At 40.0% G+C, this 27,511-nt stretch overlaps 3 protein-coding genes across 4 annotated transcripts in view; 1 reads left to right on the top strand and 2 right to left on the bottom strand.

The window, feature by feature from the left end:
• LOC141800559 (bifunctional apoptosis regulator-like) overlaps positions 1 to 27,511 on the bottom strand; it is a 176,466-nt gene that overhangs the window by 72,347 nt on the left and 76,608 nt on the right. The gene's annotated exons all lie outside the window — the stretch shown is intronic.
• On the top strand, positions 943 to 16,810 carry LOC141801614 (3',5'-cyclic-AMP phosphodiesterase 4C-like). The gene is made up of 17 exons (XM_074684727.1): positions 943 to 1,100; positions 2,052 to 2,821; positions 4,215 to 4,349; positions 5,209 to 5,336; positions 5,450 to 5,632; positions 5,721 to 5,760; positions 5,868 to 5,938; positions 6,436 to 6,598; positions 7,179 to 7,272; positions 7,381 to 7,538; positions 8,114 to 8,212; positions 10,079 to 10,243; positions 10,496 to 10,595; positions 10,683 to 10,837; positions 13,037 to 13,159; positions 13,268 to 13,450; positions 14,938 to 16,810. The coding sequence occupies exons 2-17, from the start codon at positions 2,780 to 2,782 to the stop codon at positions 15,781 to 15,783; spliced, it is 2,685 nt and encodes an 894-aa protein (XP_074540828.1). The 5' UTR covers positions 943 to 1,100; positions 2,052 to 2,779; the 3' UTR covers positions 15,784 to 16,810.
• Positions 17,721 to 27,296, bottom strand: LOC141801620 (ADP-ribosylation factor-binding protein GGA1-like). Of its 2 annotated transcripts, none has more exons than XM_074684747.1 (16): positions 26,464 to 27,296; positions 25,523 to 25,607; positions 25,031 to 25,106; positions 24,466 to 24,564; positions 23,970 to 24,093; positions 22,462 to 22,562; positions 22,302 to 22,382; positions 22,085 to 22,222; positions 20,404 to 20,608; positions 20,114 to 20,293; positions 19,958 to 20,025; positions 19,767 to 19,879; positions 19,419 to 19,558; positions 19,046 to 19,215; positions 18,735 to 18,845; positions 17,721 to 18,438 (listed from the first exon to the last, which is right to left on the bottom strand). In XM_074684747.1, the coding sequence occupies exons 1-16, from the start codon at positions 26,504 to 26,506 to the stop codon at positions 18,328 to 18,330; spliced, it is 1,845 nt and encodes a 614-aa protein (XP_074540848.1). In that variant the 5' UTR covers positions 26,507 to 27,296; the 3' UTR covers positions 17,721 to 18,327. The 2 variants fall into 2 exon arrangements, with proteins under 2 accessions (XP_074540848.1, XP_074540841.1); XM_074684740.1 differs by having other exon boundaries at positions 17,722 to 18,438; positions 20,392 to 20,608; positions 26,464 to 27,291.

The raw sequence follows: 27,511 nt of genomic DNA on the forward strand, positions 1-27,511 counted from the left end.
CTACAATTAATTCTGAGATAAGTCAAATGTTTTTATCTGGAATAGTACAAGTAGTAAATAAAATATTACTTTCTTACCTCAAAATCATTTTTTAGACTTTCCAGCCCTGACAATCACCATGTGTGATCAGGGTGGAAGTGGGTAAATATTGAAATGGTCATATGACTCATATCTTATCCCTGATTGGTGGAATTGGTGGTGTTACAACTCTACTTATGTTACAACCACACCTGGTCTCCCCCATGTCAATATCATTTTCTTTGGTAACTGGTCAGAAAACCCTCACAGGAGGATATTTAAGTTTTTCATGCATTCAAAGTGGAGAACTGCAAACTTTAAGTGAATTTCTGACCTTTAACCAAACCACTGTCTTCTTTGTCTTTATACCAGTAGATTTATCAAGTTAAGATAAATCAAAAAGATTCTTTCTCTTTGCCGCCCAGGTTTATCTCCCTGACACTTTTCTCTGATCTGTTGTATTTTTAGAGAAGAGGAGAAGCATGATTCTTATACCCTAATGGATAAAAGTGCCGCATGTCCTTGAATGACTGTTTGAGGACATGGGGTGAAAAAAGCAGTGTAACGGAAAGCGCGGATCCCTGTTGTGTGCTGTCTTATCTATAATGACCGAGGTGTTCCCTGTGTGTGGGTGTGAGTAATGGAGCGAATCACGCCTGACTATCAGAGCACAGAATTGGCGTGTGGCTGCTAATAAGAGGCAACATGAATTTAAAAAAAAAAAAAAAAAGAGAGAGAGGAGGAGCGGAGGCTGTTGTATGGGATTAATGGACACAGAGTGCGTCTGTGTAGAGCAGGGAGGGGGAAAGGGGAGGGGAGATGGGCTTCTCCACGGAGGCTGTTTTGGTGGAGGTGGTGGGGGGTGACTGGGGGAGACCACTGTGGCAGGAGAGAGGGAGGAGAGGAGAGACAGAGAGGGAGGGAGGGAGGGATGCTGGTGAAGCCGCGGATATTCATGAAGACGGCAAGTGTTTTTTTCTCTCGTCGTGGTGACACACAGCTCGTCTGCAGAGAGAAGGAGACGGCTGAAAGCAAGAAGACAAGGCCCAGCCCATCTTTCCACTGATCTTCAGGCGACCAAGGTGAGTGTGTTTTTATTCCTACGTGCTGCAGCCTGACTGTGCGTGTATCTGAGTCTGACTGACACATATCTCATTCAGTGTGTGTGTGTGTGTGTGTGTGTGTGTGTGTGCAAACAGGCATGCTGGCAGGGCTGTCCTCATGTATGCATGGACTCGCTGTCTTTTCCTCAGATATAAATATATATATTTGGGTGTTTTGTAACAGAAGAGGAGGCTGGTAGTTGAACAGCCTATTGATGCATTGCTGCTTGGTTTTATAAGCTCCTTTATCTGTAGAGGAGGTGATACTTGTGGCAGCCATATGTGCTGAAATTCCTAATTGCCCGTGTATATATGTCACTGTGTCACATTTGTTGATTTCTCCACACAGCTTTTCTTTTGCTGGCCATGAATGCAGAGTGGGGTGAGAGTGTCTTCAATGAGTGGGTGTGTTCTTGTTCATGACCCCTGCTAAAAGTCGTCTCAACTCCACTCTGTCTGTTTACCAGCTCAATCAGAAACACTCTGATATCCTGAATCTGTCCTGTCCAATAGAATTAGGTCATCTCGGACTGCTCACAGTAATTATATAACATCAGACAGCTTTGGTGTTGCAGTATCTGCTCAGAATTAGCAACAATGTAGGTACAGCTTCTGCAATGGCAAAATATTTTATAAGGGTTGCCTTCTGGAGAGTCAATCAACCATTTGTCAGAATGTGAGTCAACAAATTCAGATTCTTTCAATTTGTACATCATTTTTTAAACTTAATAAAGCAACTACTTCATTCCTGAAAAACTGCAAAGCAAAATTAACTAGCAGGTGGAATTGTGTATACATACGATAAAGCACTTCTATTTGGCTCAAAATGAATTCATTAAATGAAAAAACGATAAAGAGTTCAAAAAGAAGATGACTCAGAAATCCTTCTCATCACTCTCATTTGTTTGTTTGTTTGTTTGTTTTTAACAGGAATACAACACCAGTCAGATTCAAGGATTTGTCCTGGTGTATCACATCTCGGGTCTGACATGGGAACCCCTCTCTGCAGCATTTGGATCCACCTGATCATTCAGACAATGGAAAACTGATGCGAGACAGAAGAGGCGTGGTGCAAATCAGTCCTTTAACTGGAGCTGGATTACCAGAGCGTAAAGTTGTCCGTTTTGGAAATGTTAGGCAAACGATCATCCAAGTTGGATAAGTACTTTGGGAACCTTGGTGAAAGGTTTTTTTCATCTGTGACATCATGAACCAACTTGGATATCCCTTTGGCTGGTCTGGCCAAAACAAGACAACATGAAGGCAGACTCATTATCTCCTGGGAACACTTAGCTTATGATAAAATGGAGTGAAACTTTCATTTTTATCTCCTTTCTTCCAAAATACATCTGTTCAAAACAGCGGAAATCCTCCTCAGACAGTAGCTGGAGCCTCTGTGGGGCACTCAAATGCATTGTTAGCACTTTAGCGTCAGGTTTGGACGCCTGCTTTCAGCCACCTGAGGACCAAGGTCTGAGCAGAGCACGAGTGTGGCCGTCGACTTCCTGAGTCAGCACCAATGGGGGCCGGTTGTGACCCGGTCTGACCCCGGTTTGGCCTTACAGTGACCTTTGACCTCTCCGGTCCTGGCTCTCCACCTGCTCTGCTGCCTGGGTTCCGGAACGCTCCGCCCTGGGGCCCAGAACGAGCCAATCAGGATGAAGAAGAGCCGCAGTGTGCTGTCTGTGACTGGAGAAGAGGTGAGAGGGGGAATATCAACAACCAGGGTTGTATACAAAAAAACAAATGAGTGTTTTTTTTATTTCTGGGATAGAAGATTTGAGGCAGAGCTGACAGATTCAGCTCTATTTTCTGAATCCTTCCAGGACATAGACACCTCGTGACTTTGACACATCCAAGGCTCCCTTTGTTCTTGTTGTCAAGGTCTGAGGACACACTCAGGAGTCAGAGTGGTCAGTCTGTCTCCTCTAGCCCACCACTCACTTCAGCTGCACAGTCCATTGCAGTTTTTTAACAATAGAAATATAAGTAAATATATGATTCTATCTCAACTGAAAAAGAAATGATACATAAATAAAGCAGCATTACTGTTCACTCGGTACGTACATATCTAACCTGTTGGATTAAAACGATGTCTTCACTTTTCATCCAGTTTAATGAAGGCTGATAAAACTAGTCATCGGGTACCCTCAGAGAAATAGATGTTATGGAAAAATAATGTGTTATTGACAAATTCAGGTTAAGGAGGGACATGTTGCACAGACAGATACTGAGTAAAATACAAAGCTTAGCAGAAAGGACTCAGAGACAGTGAGTCATAACAACAATGCACTGCTAAATATTTCTGTAAAACGTCCCATAATTAGTGCAGTGTCAGTGTAATCACACATTACATCCTGTCTCATATAGTACAGGCCTAACACATGCTTAGTGTGAAGGCATTCACTCACAGTCCTCCACGTAAATGTACCCCAGCTCGATATGTCCTCTATGTGAACGAGCTCTTTTGTTACAGAGCTGACATCATACGGCATGCTATTCTTTTATTTATGACACTGAGTGGCTCTCAGTATCTCTGTCTATGTTTTTGTGCATACTGTAAGTGTGTATGTGCGCATGGGGATATGAGCATCTCTCCACATCTGGGTTTGGACGACATCGAACGCAGCATGGAAGCAACAAGGCACTGTTGCCTAGCAACTGCTACCATTCCCCTAGTGTTTTGTTGCTACGGTACTGCAGTGCAGATCAGCCTCTAAGAGCTCAGTCTGTAGAGGCCTTATCCCAGACACACACACACACACACACACACACACACACACACACACACACACACACTCACACACACACACACACACACACACACACACACACATACAGATACAAACCCACGTATACACACATATAGCTGGACACAAACACACACACACACAAAAACACATTTTTTGATTGTAGTGTATTTAGATATTTTGTTCCTTGTCCAAAGACAACATGGCTCAGTAACCATGCTGAGATGACATGACCATGTGAAGCACATTTTCCTGTGTTTTTGAATATTTAATTTGATACAGTTATCTAATTGTATTGATGGTGAAAAAATGTGTTTAACCATCTCTCCTTGCTGCCTGTCAGGGTAATGAGACAGATATAACAGGTGCTGGGGAGAAGGCGGAGTCATCCCGCTACAGCCGATCTTACACGTCTGGGGCCACCTTGGGGGCTGAGCTACGCAGAGGGAGGAGCAGAAGACTGTCATCAAGTCTCCAGGTATTTAAAGCAAGCATGGGCGCATTTAACAGCATTTTGGATCTGAGCTTAATTAGGCTGTAGTCCCCCGTTAATTCCCAAAACATAAGCTACATTTTTATTTACCCATTAATAGTAGTTTTTGTACTGTTTCCTGCATATGTGGATAAAGGGCACCTAGTATTATTTAAAGATCACACCAGTAAAAATAAAATATATATTTGACCAAGACAATTTTTATTTTACATTGTTTAATAAATTATGTCTTCTGGGATTAAACTCAGAAATCTAGACGATGAAGTCAGATTTTGACTGTAACTTAAGAGTTCTAAGGAAAGAGTTTGTTTTTTACTTTAACATTGCAATTCTCAGAAAAGTCAGAATTTTTGCTTTTGTCTCAGAAGTATGACAATCCCTGAATTTTGTCCTTTCTTGATGCCTTTATCCTCCCTCATGATCTCTGTTATATAATGTTGGCGTACCGTGAAGACTTACCTGATTTATCTTATCCATGGAAGTGAAAGTTATTTCATAATTTTAAGATAATGCATGGCAGGCTTTTAAACTAAGTCTCTGCTAGAGTTGCATAACAGTGTCACAGTCATGCTCCCTTGTAACAATGCAGTGATCAAAATTTTTGAACTTATGTTATTGTAATGGATTCCACAATCCTCAGGTATAATCAGCCTTGAAGTGTAGAAAAAATACTTTATTGAAAGATTTATTTTTTTTTAAAGAAACTTGAAAACATACTATTAAGAAGTTGCTTCGTAATAATCTGTCTATTCACACACACCCCTGTTTTGGTCTTCATGTTGGTTTCATCACTTTCAGGTTATGCATGGTGTCCCCATCTTCTTTTTTACTCTTTATTTTACAGGTGCCCTGCTGGCTACGCCCTCGGGACCGAACTCGTTCACCAGAAATCCTGAACAACGTATCCCGTCCAACAACTCTTCCCCTTCGCATCCCACCACGCATCTCCATCACACAGGCAGACTCTGACAGGTTTACACACACTCAAACCTTTTCTTTTCCCTCTACCTTGCATACAACTTTACTGGTAGTATTGTTTTAGTTCTCTTTGACCATACGACACTTCTTCCTCTTTCTTTCTCCAGTTATGAAACAGAAAATGGCGTGTCACCAGGTCACACTCCGCTGGGTTCTCAGAGTCCGGGCCTCACCTTGCACACCTCCTTCCCCCAGGGCCAGAGGAGAGAATCCTTCCTCTACCGGTCTGACTCGGACTATGACATGTCACCAAAGACGGTCTCACGTAACTCCTCCCTGGCCAGCGAAGGGTAAAACTCTCAGAAAAAGTGCACAAAGAGGAGTGTCTCTATTTATAGTGTTATAAATCTGTCTGTCATCTCTCTTTAACTCTCTAAGGCACACAGGCGAGGACTTCATTGTCACACCTTTTGCTCAAGTGAGTCTCAGTTAATAAACTTCATCCTTTACTGAAGTCTCTCTTCAGTGCATTTTAATTTCTCTGAGACTATTCTGCACTTATTTCATGACACGATGATTATTCAGGTTCTGGCCAGTCTGCGATCGGTACGGAGCAACTTCACCATTCTTGCCAACGTCTCCACACCAACAGTCAAGTAAATAGTAACTAATTTTCATTACATGTTTTAAGCATGTCAAAAAATAAGGCTGTTAACATTTGATACATTATTTCTTTATTTCAACACTGCTTCTTGGTAATAATCTTTTTTCCTTTTTATTGGTGCCATTTGTAAAGAATGTGCCGTAGTGGGATGAGCTGCCGAAATGAGTGTGTGAAAATTTTGCCTAATCTCCTCGTTGGCAATGCCAAACAGCTTATTCTGCTAATGAATACCTTTGGTTTGGTGTATTTGTTGCGTTCTTCTGAGGGACAGACATGCAGTGTATTCAACCCAGCCAACAGTTTGATGACACAGTACAGAGACACACTCTGCTCATCCCAAATGAACAACAGTCAGAGGCTGTAATATTAAAGACTATGAGGAAATGAAAATCAGATCATACATGTCTATTTCTGAAAACACACACACAGTAAAGAGGTTGTTCTTCACCTTAGATCAATCTATAAACTTGTGTAAAACTGTGTCCCCAGGAGGTCTCCTCTTGGTGGGGTGTGCATCAGTCCCAGGGCGTCACTTTCAGACCAGCAGTACCAGCAGCTTGCCCTGGACACACTCGAGGAGCTGGACTGGTGTTTGGACCAACTGGAGACAATTCAGACTCATCGGTCTGTCAGTGAGATGGCCTCCAATAAGGTAAAGAAATATCACTGAGATATCTGTGTTAATGTTTCTTCCACCAAAGAGATAACTGGACATGAAACACTTTCTGACCCCTCACAATTCTCACAATTGTCACCTTACTGCCTTGAACCTAAGAGATGTTACATATCTGTCAGCTCTAACTATTAGCAGACATGGACTTATTGCAGAAGTCCTGGTTTATATTTTTTGTCCAAAATGTAACTTTAATGAAAAATATGGTTAGATTCTATAATTTACAATCCTCAGAACAATCTGCAGCTGGTGAGGCACAGCTGAGCAGATCTGTTTCTCATCTTATGGTGAAGTTATTTAATTGTGATGGTGGCCAGTCCATGGAGACCGTGTTTATTTTTGTCTCAGCTTACATACCCAGTATCTGTGATCCACTGAATTTCTGCTTTTAAATAGGACCATGATTTTTTAAAACTGCAACCTGAAACTCCCACACAAGGATATAAAAAGAGCATTAATTTTTTATTATTTTAACGTGCAGACAAACAAGTGTCCCACATGCTGAAGAGATAGAAATGTGTCTAATGTTTTTTTTGTTTTTGTTCTCTTTTTGCTACAGTTTAAGAGGATGCTGAACCGGGAGCTGTCCCACCTGTCAGAGATGAGTCGTTCTGGTAACCAGGTGTCTGAATATATCTCCAGCACCTTCATGGGTGAGAAGAACCAGAATCCTGAGTTCTGTCTGCAACACATCCATGAAACCTTCATCAAACAAAGACTAATCTTTCTATACCTATTTGTGTTTGTCCATCACTCTGTAGACAAGCAGAACGAAGTGGAGATCCCGTCCCCGACCCTGAAAGACAAGCCTATGAGTCACATCAGCGGAGTGAGAAAGCTGTCTCACAGCTCCAGCCTTTCCAGCACTTCCATGCCTCGCTTTGGGGTCAACACAGACCATGAGGATGAGCTAGCCAAGGTCTTGTTGTTTGTTTTTCCTTGAGTCTCTCAAAACAAGTAACACAAATCAATATCTCTTCAGATTTTGACTGAGCTCTGTTAACTCTGATAATATCTGTTTAATCTTGTGCACACAACAAACCTAATATCATCTCTTAGGACTCAGTGTGTTTGGATTTTTTTGTGTAATTTCACTCAAATCCTGCCTCATTGGTCCTTAATTTCAAATGGTTTTGTTCTCACCATACTCTGAACAATTCAGGCATTTTCTACAGAAAACAAAAAAATCCTGTAAATGTCTCGATTTATACTTCCTATTGACAAAATACTCATTTAATTGTGTTGTTGTCAGCCAATTACTGATCACTGATCAATTTATAAACTAATGTACCAGTAGATGGATGTTTATTCTAAAATGCATTTGACTCAATTAAGTAACTTCAGGTAGAGAGTATACAGTTTGTTAAATGTAACATCCTTATCTCTGCAAGTGAGGTTCAAAAATTGGCAGCATGTTGGATTTATATTTTGTGTTGCGTTAAAAAGTTTTCATAATACATCACGTTATGTTATTCTTTGTGTGTGTCTGAACAGGAATTGGAGGATCTTGATAAGTGGAGTTTTAACATATTCAGAGTAGCCGAATTCTCCAACAACAGACCTCTCAGCTGCATCATGTATGCCATCTTCCAGGTAAACATCGAGAGTGCGATCGGGTGGGAGTGTATGTTGTCTGTGGGATTGTTTTGATGCCAAGTGTATGGCGGCTTGTTTACGTTAAATTTCGCCATCAGAGTTTGTTTGCGTGGCACTGTTTACACCTCCCTCTAATATGTACACTGGGAGGAAAGCGTGTGAAAACTCAGGTGTGAATGTGATATTGAATGGTTAGGGACGTGCACCTGACCATGTAGATTACATGGCCACTGTTGTGTGTTTGATACATCATGTACTGAAAAAGTGCTGGCCAAAAAGGATTGAAAAGAAAATTTGACTAAGATTTTTTCTAGCCATATATTAATTTCTTCACTTTAATCTGCTGTAAATGTAACTGTAATGGTTACTTTGCAAGTTTTTATCACTCATAGCTGCATGGGAGTGAACAAATGTACTTGGCTTGCTTCGTGTATTGTATGGTAATTGTTAAACAATAACAAACACTGTTCAGAAAATTCCCCAGACTAACCTCAAAAGTGCTGCATGCTCAAAAACTTAACCAGAGGCATTGCATGGAAAACTCAAGCCCAACAAACAACAAGTAACAACATTACTCTACCCTACTCTTGTTATCAACGCGTTAAAGGTCCCATATTCTGCTCCTTTTCTGCAGTTTAATATGGATCATGAAATGGTAGTAACATGTTTTGGTCCAAAAAGCCAATAAATCAAGCACAGCAGCATTGTTTCCAGGCTCTCATAGCCCCTCTGGTTAAGAACGGTCTGATTTAGTGGGCGTAGCCTTCATATGTAAATAAGCCACCCCTGCTACCGCCCTGCTCCGCGTCAATGAGAGCGGCGTTACAAGCTCCGAGTGCACAATGTTTAGAAAACAGCGAAGCTCATTTACCGTAACATTACAGGCTAAAACAACAGGCTAACTGCAGCTACAGTTAGCATCCTGAAGCTAACACAGAGTCAGGGGGGACACTGAGGAAAAGCTCTTACATCTGCTCCACAGCACACAGCATTTAAAATACTCACATTTCCAGGGTCCGAGGTTTGTTGGCGGATAGTTGGTAATGTGCCTGGATTCAGGACCAGTCTATTCCCTAGCCCTCTGTTGTACTGTCCAAAGTTGGAAAAGCAGTCGGCTGTGAAGTGACTGGCACATACATGCACAGTTTTACTGAGTGTAGCTGGCACATTTCCTTGATAAATGAACTCTAGCCACTCAGTCTTGTCTTCTTTCAAGATGGGAAGCTTGTGCAAGGAACTATGTGGCTGTTTACAGCCAAAAACAAAGCAGTGATGGCTCTTCAACTTTTGCATTCTCCTCCCTGCTGTTGGAGAGATTTCTCTCCAGCAGCGGGGGAAGGGAGTGGGCGGGGGTGTGGGGATATCTGCTCCGGTTGACCAATCAGGTCAGGCTTGCCCCTGATTGGTTAAAAAAGGGAATCGCTGACGTCAACAAATCCCCAAAATCCAAACAGCTCATTTTGGGTCAGAATTTTACATTTACAAGCACTACTAAGTACAGGTTTGTTCATTAAATATCACATTTTATGGGCTGGGAGGAAAGCTAAAGACCCACAAATTTCACTGAAAGACTTCATAAAGTGATTTTTGCATAATATGGGACCTTCAACTCTGACAGCTACTCTACTGCTCTAAACGCACGTCTGCGATTGGAAGTTGCTTCCCCAGTTGTTCTCCATCACTGAGGACACCAGAAGCCTCTATAGCTGTCTGTATCTCTCTGAGGCTGAACCGTACTGAGATGGCAGCAGATGGGTTCAGACTCAGAGTCATCCACCTGAGATCAGATCTCCCTGGACGCTTGTTAATACCTGGAGTCACCAGGACCTGTGTGTGAATTCTGTTTCCTCTCGTCTCTCTCAGGAGCGAGAGCTGTTGAAGACATTTCGGATCCCAGTCGACACCTTTGTCACTTATGTGATGACCCTCGAGGACCATTACCATGGAAACGTAGCGTACCACAACAGCCTCCATGCTGCAGATGTCACCCAGTCGACACACGTCCTCCTCTCTACTCCTGCTCTCGATGTATGTTAACCAAACTCTCTTTCACTGCCACAGACACACACTTTCAGGTTTAATATCAAATGGATCAGGTGACCATGCCAGTTAAGTCTTGAAAAAAATATTTGGTGTCATTTGTTTTGTAGAATCCAGAACAGTAAACTGTCTCTGAACAGATATTTTAACTTACCGTAGTCTAAACTATTTATAGTTTAATATTTACATATTACCTCCATATATTTATGTCTTTCCTTCTGCCTTTCATACCTTTTTCAGGCCGTCTTCACAGATCTTGAGATCCTCGCTGCTCTGTTTGCTGCAGCTATTCACGACGTAGACCACCCTGGAGTGTCCAACCAGTTTCTTATCAACACAAGTGAGTGCAAGAAGACAGAAATAAACACACAAATTGAAATATTTCCAGGTATTTAATACCTTTTCTGTATCCTTCCTGTGCATTCAGACTCAGAGCTGGCCCTCATGTACAATGATGAGTCAGTTCTGGAGAACCATCACCTCGCTGTGGGCTTCAAGCTTCTGCACCAGGAGAACTGTGACATCTTCCAGAACCTCACCAAGAGGCAGCGCCAGAGCCTCCGCAAGCTCGTCATCGATATGGTGAGGTCACAAAAAAACATAAAAATGCCCTAATATTTGTTAATTGTCTTGACTTTTTGTGTGTTTTCTGTTTCCTTATTACTGCATATTTTGTCGAAGATTCCTTAGAAAATAGCTGCTGTTCTTAGATGAAGGTCAGTTAGGTAACTTTTGCAATCTATAAGCAGATTTTATTGGAATTAGAATTTAGATTTGGATAATTGATAATAATAATATACAAATGGATCTGGTAGATCTTTTGAAGTTATCCTTTTTTTTGGCTTGTTTTTTTTTAAATGTTTTCTTTAAGCTGTGGGCCAGAACAGACAAGTCGCCAACCACCTCTTGCCAAAGCTTTACAGTGTTGTATCCTTTTTTAACAAGAGTTGGTTTAGCATCACACCTTGATGTGGGCTGATTGTTTGGTGCATTTATTTAATTTCAAACTTTTCAACAGTAAGAGCCAAATCTCATGTTTTCTCTCTTCCATGTTCTAAAATTATAACAATATGGTTCAATGAGGTCTGTTTAACCAATTTCTTAAGTAACAAAAAATTCTTCAAGAGATTAAAGGGGCTGCAAGTAGTTTCTAAGTGATCCTGAAAAGGTCTCCTTATTAAATATATGCCTGATCGTAATCCACACTCTAAAATGAGATTATCAGTGCCATTTTTTTTTTTCTAAATGCAACTTCTTAGCTCCCTGATTGGGTTGAGCACGGGTTGATTTACGGCACGTCTAGGTCTCTATGACAACACTATGCTGGCCAATTAAGTTTAGTAGTGAGAAGAGTTATCTGTGTTTTTCTCTGCTGAAAATTATTTCTTGTATTAATTTTATAGTGATGTGGGACACTGGAGCCTCACTGTCAGACAGAAAAAGGACAGAAGAGCAGAAGAAAAATAAACAGGAGAGTGGTAGAGCACAGGCTAAAGGCTAAAAGGGCTAAACTGTTTCTGATCATGTTCACTCCAACCCACATGCAGCAGTTACTCTGTAGTGGTCTGTTTAAACTTGAGAGTCTATCAATAAAATAAAGAGAAAGGTTACGTTAGCTCTGCTTGGTAGATGATTGGCAGGTCATAATCAGGATTCACTAACATTACACATCACAGATATGTCTCTGAGTACCAGGCTGCTAGCTGCACTAAGTGTACTTAACATCCGAAACTCAGACTCACCCCTGTCCTTTGAAACCCAACTTAAAACCATCCTTTTCAAGAAAGCTTTCAAGACTTAAACCCTAACAATAAAATCTCTCTTTCTCCATTTTTCTTATCTGTGTTATGTACTCGTATCTGTTTTGTAAAGTGTCTTTGAGTATCTTAAAAATTCTACTACTACTACTACTACTACTACTACTACTACTACTACTACTAATAATAATAATAATAATAATAATTATTATTATTATTATTATTATTATTATTATTATTATTATTATTATTATTATTATTATTATTATTATTATTATTATTATTATTATTATTATTGGTGTTGTTGTTATTATTATTATTATTAGCATTATCTAGCTGTACTGATAATACTGATACCTTACCTTAGTGCATTGTATCCGGTAAGAAGTTGTCTTAAACAAAGAAAATCTGTTTAAGTCTGATTTCCATTTAATTATAAAACAAACACATGTATTGTTAAAAGTCACATCTTCATGATAATGTGCTTGAGACACCAGGCCAAAAGGTGGCGATGCAGTCCAATTAATTAGATCCTCCTCACAGCAGCTTTAAGAAGGTCTAGCCACATGTTGTTTCTCATCCAAAGTAGATCGTAGGATGTTCTCGGTACAACAGTACTACGAAATGGAAATTTAAGCAAGTGTTTGTCCCCTTTTTAGCAAAAAAAAAGTTTCCCTTAGACTTAATGTGAGTCAAGTGTTTTGAAACCAGAATAATTTTTTTGACTAAAGAATGTTTTTTTTTACTCTTTTCAAGCAATTCATTTGTCATTTTTGTCCTTTATCGTCTTGAAATAAGACAGTTTTCTAAACTTGTCAGTGAATGTGGCTCAAATTAAGTCCAAGACAATTTCTGCAAAAAATAAGACACAAACACTTGTTAAGATTTCACCTGATTTTAATAATAAATTAACCCTTAAGCTTGTTCTGTTCCTCCACTTAACGATCAATGCTTTATTCAGTCGATATAGTGCTGGATGCTTGTATTCATTTTCTAAATCTTTATATCCTGTATGTTTCTGCAGGTGTTGGCCACAGACATGTCCAAACACATGACCCTTCTGGCTGACCTGAAGACCATGGTGGAGACCAAGAAGGTGACCAGCTCAGGTGTGCTACTCCTGGATCACTACACAGAACGGATACAGGTAAAAGCTCCTCTCAATGCAGACTGCAGTCACTGGCCTGAAATCTGGATATGTCGACTGATCTCAGGAACAATAGATTGTTAAGTTTACTGTGTGATTCATGTGAAGGTGCTGAGGAACATGGTGCACTGTGCAGACCTGAGCAACCCCACCAAGCCTCTGCTGCTGTACCGACAGTGGACAGAGAGGATCATGGAGGAGTTCTTCAGACAGGGAGATAAAGAGCGAGAGCGAGGGATGGAGATCAGTGCCATGTGTGACAAACACACTGCCTCTGTGGAGAAGAGTCAGGTAACTCCCAGGCTCTCACTTTCATCCACTTTCAGGGTTTCACTGGGAGTAATATGTATCCAGGCCAACATTAGAGGAGCTCTGTCTGATCACAGGATGCAGATTTGTTTTATAAAAGATTCTGGCAGAGAAAACTGCTCTTTTGGGATCATTTCAGTTTTTGAGGCTACTGTTTGCATCACTCACAAACACCACGTGTGTTTAAGTGTGGAGCAGTATAGAGCAGTGGAGTTACATATAGTAATGAAGAGACGTCACAGGGAGCTGGCAGGATGGAGCAGCAGTCAAACATCTTCAAAATGAAATACGACACCTTTTGCAAATTTAAGGGCTCAGAAGATTCAGAATGAAGTTTTTGACTGAAGACCAAAGATGCCAGAGGTCATGGCAGTGGCTCTCTGTATTTCAGGACAAACTGAACACAATATTGAGGTCACCACTCGTACATGCTCACTGAAAATGAAGGATACTGGGGTCTGTTGAAGTTTTTTTTCCGGTCTCCTCCGTCTAGCTGAATGCTAATATTTTGCAAAATGAAAATGAGTTTACATGTGAACGTAATTTACAAGGTCATCAACATTACTATAACTTGCTTGGAACAATGACGGCTGGGCTGAAGTTTTTTTCAAGATGGACATTAAAGGACTTGTGATGACAAAGCTAAGCGCCGTTATTACGGGTCAGGAGGACACAAACTGGGATTAACTATGAAAAAGTTTCAGTGTCTTTATTTTTTTTAAATAGTTATACAATTAATTCCCTTTTTGTGTTTTTAAGTTATTTTTTTGGCCTTTTATGACTTTATTTGGAGAGGACAGGACAGTGGATGAAACAGGGTCATATAAACTAGACTGTTTGGCTTTATCGGGGACCCAAATTTATTCCCTGTTCTTTCATGATATAGTCTTTTTTTAGGATTTTAAACACTATAAGGAAACAGTTTCATATCCTCAGATGTCTTAAGGTGTTGACCTGTTGTAGACACACAGAGAACTTGACATGAAAAAAAGTCGTGTTTTTTCTTTTCTTTTTTTTTAAACCAGGGCAAGCTGAGGGAAGAAGACTGAGGATTATTTCCAGACTACTAATATTCTGGAGATTTGACTATATATGATATTGGATATTTTTCCTTGAGACTCGTCCTTTCTGTTTCTTCGTTTCTGGTCTTTGTGTTCAACTATAATGCTAGATCTTTAAATGATCAGACATGAAAGTGTTATCAGTCTTCCCATCAAACTCTTTTGGATGGATTCCCTTAGTCGCATCCCCCAAGGAAAACAAAAAATCAGTTCCTCAGTTGTCCATTTCAGTTGAAAACACTTTGAAACCTGTCTTGAATACTTGAGCACAAATATTCAAGCCTCTAGTTTGTTTCTAGTCTTTATATTCTATTATTTATTCCTACATCAGAGACTGTGTTTATGTTTTATGGAGTGTGTGGTGTTTAACAAAAGACTCCTAAATGTGATCATTCTTTTCTCCTCTAGGTGGGCTTTATTGACTATATCGTCCATCCACTGTGGGAGACGTGGGCTGACCTGGTCCACCCAGATGCCCAGGAGCTGCTGGACACACTGGAGGAGAACAGGGAGTGGTATCTGAACACCATGCCCCAGTCCCCCTCACCTCCCCCAGACAGACACCTGCAGCATGACCGCTTCCAGTTTGAGCTCACCTTGGAGGACCTCGAACACAACAACCACAACCACATCCATCTGAAGAGCAGCAGCAGGAGGAGCATCAGGAAAGCCATCACCGAAGACGGTGCTGAAGATGAAACGAGCGATGACAAAGAGGAGCAAGAAGAGGAGGAGCAGAACCACGTAGAAACCCAGAAAGAAGATGAGGAGAATCACAACAGTGAACAGAATGGAGTGGGGGATGAGGAGGAGAGTGGAGAAAAAGAGGGAGAGGAAGAGGAAGAGCACAAGGAAAACATAGAAGGAGAAGAAGAAGAAGAGGAGAACGCAGAGAAAGGAGAGGAGGAAAATGATACAGTTGAGGATGAGGAGACAAAAGAAGATCAAACAGAGGAGGAGCAAAATCAGGATGGAGGACAAGAGCGGGAAGAGGGTGATGGGGAAGGTGCAGAAGATGAGGAGGCAAAGGAGGAAGAAAGTGAAGAAAAGGTAGAAGATGAAGAGGAACTAGAAGGCAAAAACAAAGAGGGAGAAAATGAGGAGGGAGAGGAAGAGGAGGCAGCAGAGACAGAGGTGGGAAGTGAGACAGAGGAGAAAGAGGAGGAGCTGCCTGATGAGGAAGAAGCTGCTGAGGATGAAGCTGCTGAGGAGGTTGCTGAAGAAGAGGAAGCTGAAGAGGAAGAGGAAAGTTAGTCTGAAATAAAAATAGGGGTAATCAGGGTCAGGGAGGAAAAATGACAAAAGCTTTGAGAGTTTGTCGACTGTCATGACGGACTATAAACGAGCCAGAAATGCACTTATTGCTAGACTACAAACGTCTCAAACAAACTCCACTCTCTGTAGAGAAACATAAGACAGACAATAAGCACTGGACACTTTGCTGGAGTGTTTCCGTGTCCTAATCAGCAGGTAGTGACAAAAAGACAAGAGTCTTCATCACCAAGTATCTGTACATCCATCACTGCCGTACGGGAATAAACTAGTGGGGAAAAAAAGGAGGGGGAACATGTTTTATCAACCTTTTTATAGTTCTGAAAATTAAAGAAAAAAAATCCTGAAACATGCAAATAAGTGCTACCCATCACCTCCGTGTCACCGTCTTGTTTATGAGAAACAAAACATCGACCAACAACTGTTAGAGGAAACTTCCTCTGTCAGAAAAAAATGCAAAAAGTCTGGAAAAGTGTAGTTTGTTGTCTTATATTTAATAAAAAAAAACACTTTGGCGTTCTGGTCTGAGAACACTTTAACCTCCTCAAATACTAACCTTGAAGCAAAAATGCTGGATTTCTGGGAATGAAAAACACTTCTAAATAATATCTGATTGAGGTGGGAACATTTTGCAATCCAGAGCAAGTTGTGGACCCTGTTCTAGTGTTGATGTCGGTCCATGTGCAGAAAAACAATAAAATAACACCCAGTATTCATCCCATTTTACTGTTTTCACACCTCTTCCAGAGCGTGAGTTTGATTCCTGGGTGAATCGTGCCAAACTGTCCCACGACCAGCACTGAACAATTCAGCCGCCCTTATGAAAAGGAGGCGACTTGTTCATGAAGCAATGAACTGTGGGACCAGGGTTTAACGGGTGTGATGGTCTTCCACTAATTCCATAATTTTCTTTTTTGTTTGATTTTTGTAAAAAAAAAAAAAAGTTATTTGGCACTTTATCTAACATCCCTGTGACATATCTGTACATATTAAACATGTATTTTAATCTGCTGATGTCATATAATAAATATGATCAATGAAAGTGTTGGATTTGTTCTTCATGGCAGGTCTCTGACATCTTTGTGTTCTGGAAAGTTCTCATCTGGTTAAAGACTAAGTTTCCAAGGTGATATGATATTTTGGGGTCTTTCAATTCAGATTTTTTTTTTTCATCTCAGAAATAAATAGACAACGTTTCTGGTCATCAGTTCTTCAAGTCAGGAACTAAGAGGAGATTTCAAATTAATTGGTCCCTGCTCTTTTTAAGGAAGATCAAGTTCAGGTATTTGACCTTCAGACATTTAACAAACTTTACCATGAAAAGAACAATTTATTTCTTACAATATTAAAAGGATCAAAGAACACTGAGTTGGATACATGTGAAGCACTACTAAAAATGTTTAATGTCTTTGTTATTGATAGGAAATCCAGGAAGGGAACATTTTGGAAGATGTCTGAAATTTTCTACTTAGAAAATAATTTACATCCAAATTAATCAAGCAAGAACTATTTTTGATTCTTGTTTTAAAAAAGAAAATGTTGACTCTGAAAAAATGGACACTGTGGCTTCCAGCAAATTCTAGGAACAGCTGCTCTTCTTACAGATGCAATACATTCAGATGATTACTGCTGCCCCAACCTTACCCGTGATAAGCACAAGATAATGTATGGATGGAATATTTATATGTTTTTTTTAAATTTCTCTTTGTTCTCTGATTATATCATGTTAAACTCTCAAGGTGCTTCACTCCTTTATCCACATCCTTAAAACGAAGAGAGCTGCTTTTAGCTCTTCAGGCTGAAACATGCCACTTCAAGAGAAATATTTATATAACAAACTTGTTTATTTTTGGATATAGAAAATTTGGCAATCAGAAAATTTGTTACAGAGTGTGCTTAAATTGTTCAAGACATTTAGTCCCACATCACAGCAGTTGGGCTGACAGTAGACAAATACACATTTAAGAAATATCTTGCATTCAGATGCAGCAAATACACACCTATAGCTTCCTACATGCACACATATACACCTTAAGGCTTCTTCAATTTGTAAATAAATACACTTAAGTACCAAACTTCTTCATATCAAGGCACTTCTGAGATCCTGCATGTCACTAATACACAAAATGTAACTAAAAACCAACATGGTTACTTGCAAGTGTCAATGCAGCATAATGTAAAACATAGGAAATGGACAGTGATCTCCTTTCTCTCTTCTTCAGACCATTTAAAGCACTTTTTAAATTCCAGCATGTCAGGATACACAGTGTCCACACTGTACCAAGCAACAGCTAACAAAAGACAAACTCTGACCTCCTGATCCAGTACAGCAGATATGTGTTAAACTTACCTCCACTTTTTTTGTTATGCATGAAAATGTTTTCTTAGAAATTTTCTCCATAACTGCACAACGCCCGTTAGGTTCTGTTTTCCATCTTTGTTTCATTTCTTAAATTGAAGGGGTTTTTTTGTGTGGGCCAGCTTCTGAGTATTATCCATTATTTCCAATCCGTGTCCCTTAAACCTTCACTGGCCAGTCAAAGATGTCCAGTCAGGGAAGCTGTCAATCTCTCCAGTCTTGTTCAGCTGCTGATCACCTTGTGTCAGAGTCAACTTGTAGCGTAGACGTAGCTTCCGCTGAAATGAAGAGTGACGAATATCAGATGAGCTAACAGTGAAGAACTCAAAAGGTAATATTGTGTGCAAAGGTTAGCGTATTTGCTAACAGAATTTGGACATTATTAAAATACCTCTCAAAGATGAGCTGTCACAAGTTCAAAGAAGAAAACAGTGTATCGACTTTGTCATAAAGAGTTACGAAATAACAGCAGAGCATCCTTATAGATTAACACAAATTCAGAACTACCAACGCACTGATAAAATACAAACAAACATCCATCACTTATATGCAGATCAAAACTGTCAAGACTCACCCTCTGTGGATTTGCCAGTAGGAGGACCTGAGAGAGGGCAGGGGGAGGCAGGAGGGGGTTGTAAGGAGGAAGGTTTGTACCCAAAGCAGGCTGGAGTTTCACTGACATTGTCTGCAGAGGAGAAGTGAATGAGAGAAACAAATCGAGGATAAATAAGACTTGTTCACCATAATAGGTCCAAGATGAGTTTTGCTTGGTAAAAAAAATGTCAGATATATTTTCCCCCAAACACATTTTTGAATTCAGGAGTTCAAAAATTCGGTTCCTTTCTGCATCCGAGGTAATACCAACTTTGAAAACACAGGCATTACCTTTTGAACAGCAGCTTGAAACAAGAAGTCTTTCACAGCAAGAGCAGATGTGTTCACAGTAGAAATGACAATCACAGCAATATCCGGATGACCGGGGGGAGAATCTTTGGCAAAATGGAGAGAAACATGGATCCCACCCTGATCGTGCACGGTGATTGGTTCAAGATGACCTGCAAACAATACATTACAATAAGCTGCGACTCACCACAATAACAGTTACTTAGACCGCACATTCTTGATGACACCACCAACAGAATAAAAACTTACTAAAGGTAATAAGTAAATCACAAAGTTAAATCTGTGGATAAATTATGACCAGTAATCTCAACAATCAGCCATTTTTCTCTTCACAAATTGCTGTCTGTAAACATACTGGGCTTGATGGTTTCCACTGGAACAAGGATGTGTTTCAGGATGTGTGGATCTTTCAATAAAGACCCAAATTCCTGGTTGGATTTTTCCTCCTTATTGGAGAGTGAGCCCAAGCCTGGAAACTGATGGTTGTTAGATGACCTGATGGAAGAAAGAAAACCTGACGTGAAGTGACACCTGTCCAAGAAGCTTGTTTCTGTTCTCCTCTTTGGTTGGTTATGAGCTCTCAGTACAAAAAAATCTGTGTGATGTCCCCCCCTTGTGGCCTCTGAAAGTGTAGACTATGACTTAGAAAGTACCTTATTTTATTCAGGTTTTTGATGAGCTGTGCTCTTTTCCCCATTCTTACCAAATGTTTGTGCCGTTTGTTGTTTTACTGCTTCCTCCACATCCACGAGCTCTCAACACCAAGCCTTCTCCTCCGTTTTTCTCTGAATTGTTCATCTTAAACTCTCCCTCAAGCTACGAGGAAAGGAACAACTTGGGTTAAACATTTATAGGTAAGTTTGTGAATTTTCATCTTTTATGTGTGAGTCTAACCTGCATCAGTTCCTCGTAGTATGATCTAGGAGTCTCTTGGGAATGTTTTGACACCTGATTATCTGGCCCTAAAATTGCAGGATGAAGTTGTTAAACAGAAGCTCATCTCTGTGTGAGGAAAGTAAAAAAAAGAGGCCAGGACTAAGACAGTCCTACCTGATTCACTAAAGTCCTCCTCAGTGGCTGAGCTGAAGGCACTTTCCAAAACACTGGAGAATATGGGTGAAGAAGAGTCCAAAGACAGGGCTGAATCAGCTTTTCTGTGAGTCTGTGGAGAGTCCAGGGCTGAAAGGTCGATGAGGTGGTAGCTTTTTATCTCTCTGGGGCTCTTTAGAGCTGGGGAACAAAGAAAAAGAGAGTGAACCACAGGAAGCACAGAGTTTTCCAAAGTAAATGTTGAGGTGTTTTCTACTGAGAGAAAAATAAGAGCCTACCATTATTTTTACCTTCCTCTTCTCTTTCACTTCGACTTCTTTCTCTCGCACTTCCATTACACTCTTTCCTCCCCACTTGTTCTTTGTAGGCATTCACTACAAGCGTTAGCTCGTCATTAGCCACCAGGATCTGTGTCAGAGCTACATCGTCATCTATGGTGTCACTGGCTAGACGGAACAGGCTGGGTCTCAGTCGATCACAGCGCTCATATAGGGCCTGAGATGAGGAAGAAACAGAAGCTGAGTGAAGGAAAATAAATATATGGGAACATTTTGTGCCTAAATACTTTTTTCAAGTCTTGGTTTTGTAAATGATGAGCAATGCCTCATTTTTTCAAACAATCAGGGACAAAATACTCAAGTTTAAGACTCAACCCTGAAGCCTCGTGTATGTTACATTGCTCGAAGCATTCAGGACTGGCTGCAGTGTATATGTTTTTTTTCTTAGATAGCTAACATTCATATGATGATACAATTGTATTAACAATAGTGCACACATCTCATCTAAACTATATAGACTGGCCATTAAAGGTCCCTTATTATGCAAAAATCACTTTATTAAGTCTTTTAGTGAAATATGTGGGGGTTTTGGCTGTAAACAGTCACATAGTACTATGCACAAGCTCCCCATCTCTGGGGAAGACAAAACTAAGTGGTTGGAGTTCATTTATCAAGGAAATGTTCCAGCTACACTCAGTAAAACTGTGCATGTGTGTGCTAGTCACTTCACGGCCGACGGCTTTTCCAACTTTGGACGGCACAACAGAGGGATAGAGAATAGACTGGTCCTGAATCCAGGCGCGTTACCCACCATCCACCAACAAACCTCGGACCCTGGAAATGTGAGTATTTTAAATGCTGTGTGCTGTGGAGCAGATGTAAGAGCTTTTTCTCAGCGTCCCTCTGTCACTGTGTTAGCTTCAGGATGCTAACTTTAGCTGAGGTTAGCCTGTTGTTTTAGCCTGTAATGTTACAGTAAATGAGCTTCGCTGTTTTCTAAACATTGTGCACTCGGAGCTCATGGGGCCGCTCTCAGTGACGCGTAAGAGCGGGGCGGTATCAGTGGTGGCTCATTTACATATGAAGGTCACGCCCACTAAATCAGAGCGTTCTGAACAGAGGGGCTATGAGAGCCACGAAACAATGCTGCTGTGCTTGATTTATTGGCTCTTTGGACCAAAACATGCTACTACCATTTCATGAAGACACCAATGATCCATAGTTAACTGCAGAAATGGAGCATAATATGGGACCTTTAAAGTTTACAAATAACTATGGAAAAGACCGTATGTCCTTTTCTGATATTATGAGGAAAATAACAACCTTCAGGCAAGGAATCACTGAGGATATGGATATCTGCCTTCAGGTGGATGGTAAATGAATGATCAGGATTTGTCCACTGTAGTGCTTATGGTGGGAGAAAGCAGAAACTTTTTAGGAAACTACAATTAAATGGAAAGCAGTAATCTATAAGTGATAGAAATTAAGAATATTAGAATTTGAATTGATTGTAGAGTAGCTTCTCACAGTGCAGCAGATCATCTTTAGGTTTTCTAGATTTAAACTTACAAAGTATTCAGATTTTATATAAAACTGGAAAATTGTGTAATTGGCCAATTCAGCAACAGATGAAAAATGATCAAAACTCAGAACCACAACCAAAAACTGTTCCAGGATGACAGCTCCAGAGTACCTTCATATCATCACTTGGCTGTAATGAGCTCCCAGTGATTGTGTGCTGGTTCAGCATCTCTCTGAGCTGTTTGGCGCAGCTTTCCACCTCCTTCAGAGTGGAGTCACGCTTCAGTGTTTTCTCTACCTTCTCCTGCTCCTAAAACACACATACAAACAGAAAACAAATCAATACAGCATTTGTACTTTGCACAAGTGTGACAAAACTATCACCTCACCTCCTTCATTGTGCTTTTGATTAGTCTGTTGGCAGTTTCCAGGTCTTCAGGGCGGGTACTCTTCAGCAATCTGGCTAAAAGCTGATGAGACACAATACTTTTTATCAGGATGGAACCTCATGTTACACAAACAAGCATCCTGAATAACACAATCACACACCGTAGCCTTGTCTTCTTGGTCAAAAACAGATTCTGTGGTTCTCTGTGGTGGAGGCGCCATTATAAGTTTCCCTGGGAGTTTTGGGTCTTTCTTTACAATACCTAAAATAACAGACACAAAGTTAGAGTTGGCCTCATTTGTTGAGTTCGGCACATTTTGATGTCTTTTATGAGCCACATACGTAAGCTGCTTTCTGCTTACTATGACCAGTTAAAAAAGAATGAGCACTAAGCATAAAGGACAAGAAATGTTTCATGTTTGCACTTTATTTAGATCCAGATAAGAACTGTGGATCTACAAAGTGCACAAGTGACAGGAATTTAAGCATGCTGTTAGCATCACATGTTACTTGTTAGCTAGTAATTGGCAGGAGCCAGCACAGCTCAAGTTGTTGAAAGTTGAACAAAGTACTATCTGCTGTGATGATACAGTGTGAGGTGGCAGACTGGAGAGAAATCTCAAAGGTCCAGTTTAAATCTTAACACATCAAACTTAAACCCGACCGTGTTTGCTGTTGAAACATTCAAGTTGCTAATACCAACATCAGTTCTCTGGTTGGACAAGTTTGAGCCAGTCTGCACTGCAGGTTTTAGGTTACTTCTCATGTGAAGTGTAACTTGCTGCAGAGTTAATATGTGCCCCAGAGTTTTATTTCCTCAAAATAAATGAAACCTACTCTTTTGTAGAGATCACTACATGGTAAACACAAGTCACTGAACTTAAATCTATCGATTTCTGATGTCTCCTTCATTTGGGTCCGCAACATTTGATGAGATGTACAAGGCCCAAAAAATGTGTCTAAGCGTGTTTACAAATTTTGGAGCTACCAAAGCAAGTGCTCTTATTGACATGCTGTATCAGAAAATTGTATTTCTTCAAGAGAAAAAATTTCATTTGAAAAATAACTGCTCTTTAACTAAACAAAAACATATTTTATCTGATTATTCAATTAATCGATAGGAATTTCAGTAGAATACTTGAATACTAAAATATTCGATAGCTGCAGCCCTACAGTAAACCCAGTTTGTCTGTGTGGCACAGTAGTAGCTTGAAGTGTATATTTGCCTCAAAACCACCTGTACCATCTAAAGCAGGGATAACCATCGCAGTGCCCACAAGAACCACTTATGGCGCTTGCAAAAAAAAAAAAAAGCGCTGGTCACACTGGAGCTCTTTCAAGACATTTATATACGTTTCCTAACATCATTACTGTGTAAATCATTGATAATAATTGTGGAATAATTCACACGTGAGCAGTCTCTTCATTTAGTATTCATTTATTTACTACAACTACTACTACTATTGTTTTTAAACAGTGATCTGTGCATTTTTGTTCAGGAAGTTTGTATCAAACAAGGAGCCTTTTGTACCAGTCATTTCCCTTGAGGTAGCTCTCGGTCTCAAAGGTTGGTGACCCCTGATATAAAGAGTGCTCTGAATGAGCCCAAGTTAAGAATGAACATTTTGAAAGTGACAGTGTTGATGTTGTGTGTTTGTTGTATATAAACCTTGTTTCTTGAGCATGCTGTAGGCTTCCTGGATCTTGGGTTCATCTCTAAGCCAAAGAGTCCAGCCATAGAGGACCTCTGTTACTCTGTCTTTGACCGTCTGAGCAGTCCAGGCACCAAAGTACTGGTCAGGAAAAAAACAAGGTCACTTAAAATCGACATTGCACTTCTTTTAAAAGTCTCCAAAGTACTGTTTGAATCCTTTCTATAAGATGCATTTTGCTGTTTTTGCTATAAGCTTTGTTTACATTCAGAAGAGCTCAATGGCCTTTATTTAAAGGTTTACAGCTGCTTGGCCTAAGTGCCCCACACCACTGCTTATTTTTAAAAAGAAGTGTGTGTGTGTGTGTGTATATATATATATATATATATATATATATATATATATATATATATATATATATATATATATATATATACACTAGTATAGGCACTTAATGTCCAAAGCCTTGTCCCCTTTTTAAACAAAAATATTTCCCTCGATGATCAGTATTACCTTAGGTGTTAAAATTTTGATGAGCTCATTGAGAAAGCGAAACTTGGCAGCTTCACTGTGGAACTTCTTGCCACAATTATTCATGCATGCTTCCAGGACCTGGAAAGCACCAAGATATTACATCCTTAGAAACAGAAGCTTTGTATAAAAAGGAAAGGAAAAAGAAGTATCTCATCAGGAAACACAGAAGATAGAGCGACCTCAGGCTTCACTCAAAAGGCATGATTAACCACTGTTAAATGTCATATGACATGAAGCACATCTAATTTGAGAGCTGAACTTCACAGTTTAATGGGAAGATGACAACAAAGTGGTGTCACTGCAGACAAAATGCAGATTACCTCAGAGCACTGAATAGAAACCTGTTAATACTGTTCTAAAAAAAACTAACACAAAGATGTATTTTCCATTTTTAAATTATTCACAAAAGGTAAAAGACACAGCACACTGAAAAAAATCAAAGAACTTTTTTCCTGCTGCATGTTGTATGGTTTTTTTCACAACAGATCAAGAGATTAAGGGTGTATCATCAGAGTATGGCATGTCAAGAGAAACAAAGACTTACAGTGAGTGCTTGTAGAGCCTCCTTTTCCTGTGGTGACTGGATTTTATGACCAAGAAGGCGTAAGGCAACTTCTGGGCTGAGAGCAGAAAAATATCATTTTTGTCTCATCAGAATGCCTGAGGAGACCATATTGTCAACAATACAATAAGCACTGTTAATATAGTATCTCTGAGTTTCGCCACTTCAGTGAAGCTTGTAAGAATACATAACAACCAAAATGTAGCTCTTAAAATATATTTCTTATGAAGAGAAACAGGTGCTTGTGTGTTTCTCTTCTTGTACAAAAGCTAACTGGGGGGCTGAGGTTGCAACATGGAAATGAAGCAACTCTTTCTTAACCACTAACATAAGAAAGCAGCAGTTTGTAAAGGCTGTGGCACGGGTTGAGGTTTAAAAGTCGATAGTTAATCTGAAGATCCACGTAAGTATCTTGGCAACCAAAAACCATACCTTTTTGATCAGAGTTCAAACAGAATGCTCTGCAGCGCTTACCCATCAGTCATCTTGTTGACAAGTTCATAGAAGCCCTGGATGCAGTCCCATCGCTCCTCCTGATTGTTTGGGTCTGTGGCCTGACCTAAGAGAAAAGAAAAATGAACTTAAATAAAATGATCACAGCAATTCTTCTAATGCCACATTTTTGAAAAACAAGGCTGCTTGATTATATATGTCAAATGAATAAATTAAATCGTGTACTGAAACTAAAATATGAACATGCAAATCCATACCCCAAACGCCTGCAAACACTGCCCACTAACGATATACTTGAAAGGAATGGAACGTTACATACAGATTCAGTACTTCAGTATTTATTACACTTAATCTATATAAACGGAGTTTTGCAACAGGTAGAGAGCATAATACATGCATAAAACTTAACCTTAAACAGTCAAATTTCAGATGTGAACAGCAGTTAGTCAATCTTTATATTATTGCAGCGCATGTTCTTCACGGTTTCTGTGTTGGTCAATGTGACGCTGTTATCTCTCCCACTCTATCTTATTATATCATATGTCTGCCTTGTTTTGAGTCACGACGTTCCTTAAAATCTCATCCATTAATTCAAAAAAAGGCGACTTTTCTCACTTTTCTTGCCACCGTGCGCGCGCACAACATGATCTGTAGACATCATACGTCTCGAGCGCTTGCCAGGCACGCGCGCGGTGCTAGACGAGCTACCTAACTTCCTGTTTGAAGTGAAACTTTCTGCACAATATCAAACCTGTGTTATAACAGTCTCAGCATTTTAAATAAACGTAAAAATATCACTTTTATCGCGGAACTACGGACCAACTGAAGCCACGAGTCAACGGTTAATGTAACGCTAGCAAACAGCGGTGACGTCGGCCAAGTAAACGTAAACAAACACAAGCGGCTAAGGAACACTATTTGTGAACAACGAAAAAAGGCGTCTATAATCTCGTTGTACTTACTGCAAAGTAACTCCAAAGTTGCCTGATTTTCTCCAGTGGCCATCGCTGTCAGTGCCCCGCTCTCTCTGAGGTGGTCTGAAGCTGCTCTGTCTGTGTGCGTCTGGGGGAAGCGGAGGTGTCAAACTGCTGTATGTCTGCGGCGACATGTGACACTCACGCCCAGTCACACTCCTGACACACCAAAAATGCTGTTACACACTCCTCCCCACACACAAAGTACATCAGCGGTGCTATACACGGCAAAAGATTAATAACATTGAGGTATTAAACCCTTTCCTAAAAAATAATAATAATAAAAATCCAATCCTAAGATGTTAAGGTGTTGAAAGTAAAACGCTTTGTCATGCTTTTGAACTCTTTTACTCAGCACACAAAGTGTTTCCCTCCACGTCTTTATGTAGCTGCAGTAGTTAGTTTCTACGGGTTTAGAGTTTAGTCATTTCACCCGATTTCTTTTTCATCACTTCAAATGAGTTAAAGCCATGTGACCTAACAGGTTTTATCATGTTGGTCTTTTCTTTATCCAAGCATTCACAGAAGCATAGGACTAAAGGATAACATTATTTGTGTTGAAGTTTGTATATACATTATAATGTCGATACATCTGTGTCCAGTTTGTTAGAAGATATCAACTGAAAAATCAGTATTTGCATAAAAAATCCCAAGGTTCTTTCCATCCTTGGCTGTGCTCATCTGAGCCTATCACTCTACTACAGTAGCCGTTGGGTGTCAGACGATTTTCATATGGCCACAACATAACGGAAGCACAGCCAGACTTCAGCGGTTTTCTAACGGACAGTTAACTCAGGGTAATTTTCCAACTATCAATAAAACTGTGTCCTGGGTAGAAGTGAGGAAAAAAACACGTTTGTCATTGTAATATTTTTGTTACACTTGACAAAAATAAGAACTCTGAAAATAAATGGTAGCTAAATTATTATTCTTATTACATAAATATTTGTTGGTTGTTGCTATAGCTGTATCCTTTGTCTCTTGGTCAGATGCTGAATTCAGCCCTTCATAAGATTTGAAGTCAATTAAAATTAAC

Source organism: Halichoeres trimaculatus, unplaced genomic scaffold (genome assembly GCF_033239565.1).
Source record: "Halichoeres trimaculatus isolate MK-OKI-2021-1 unplaced genomic scaffold, fHalTri1.1 fHalTri1_scaffold_2, whole genome shotgun sequence".
Lineage (NCBI taxonomy): Eukaryota > Metazoa > Chordata > Actinopteri > Labriformes > Labridae > Halichoeres > Halichoeres trimaculatus.

Bases quoted from the DNA above. Each gene is read 5' to 3' on its own strand.
- LOC141801614 (XM_074684727.1), top strand. From the start codon at position 2,780: ATGAAGAAGAGCCGCAGTGTGCTGTCTGTGACTGGAGAAGAG. The intron at 7,273-7,380 runs GTGAGAAGAACC...ATCACTCTGTAG, and splicing joins TATCTCCAGCACCTTCATGG to ACAAGCAGAACGAAGTGGAG. The intron at 7,539-8,113 runs GTCTTGTTGTTT...GTGTCTGAACAG, and splicing joins ATGAGGATGAGCTAGCCAAG to GAATTGGAGGATCTTGATAA.
- LOC141801620 (XM_074684740.1), bottom strand. From the start codon at position 26,506: ATGGCCACTGGAGAAAATCAGGCAACTTTGGAGTTACTTTGCA. The intron at 20,294-20,391 runs GTAGGCTCTTAT...TTTGTTCCCCAG, and splicing joins AGAGGAAGGTAAAAATAATG to CTCTAAAGAGCCCCAGAGAG. The intron at 18,439-18,734 runs GTGAGTCTTGAC...TCTTCATTTCAG, and splicing joins TACTGGCAAATCCACAGAGG to CGGAAGCTACGTCTACGCTA.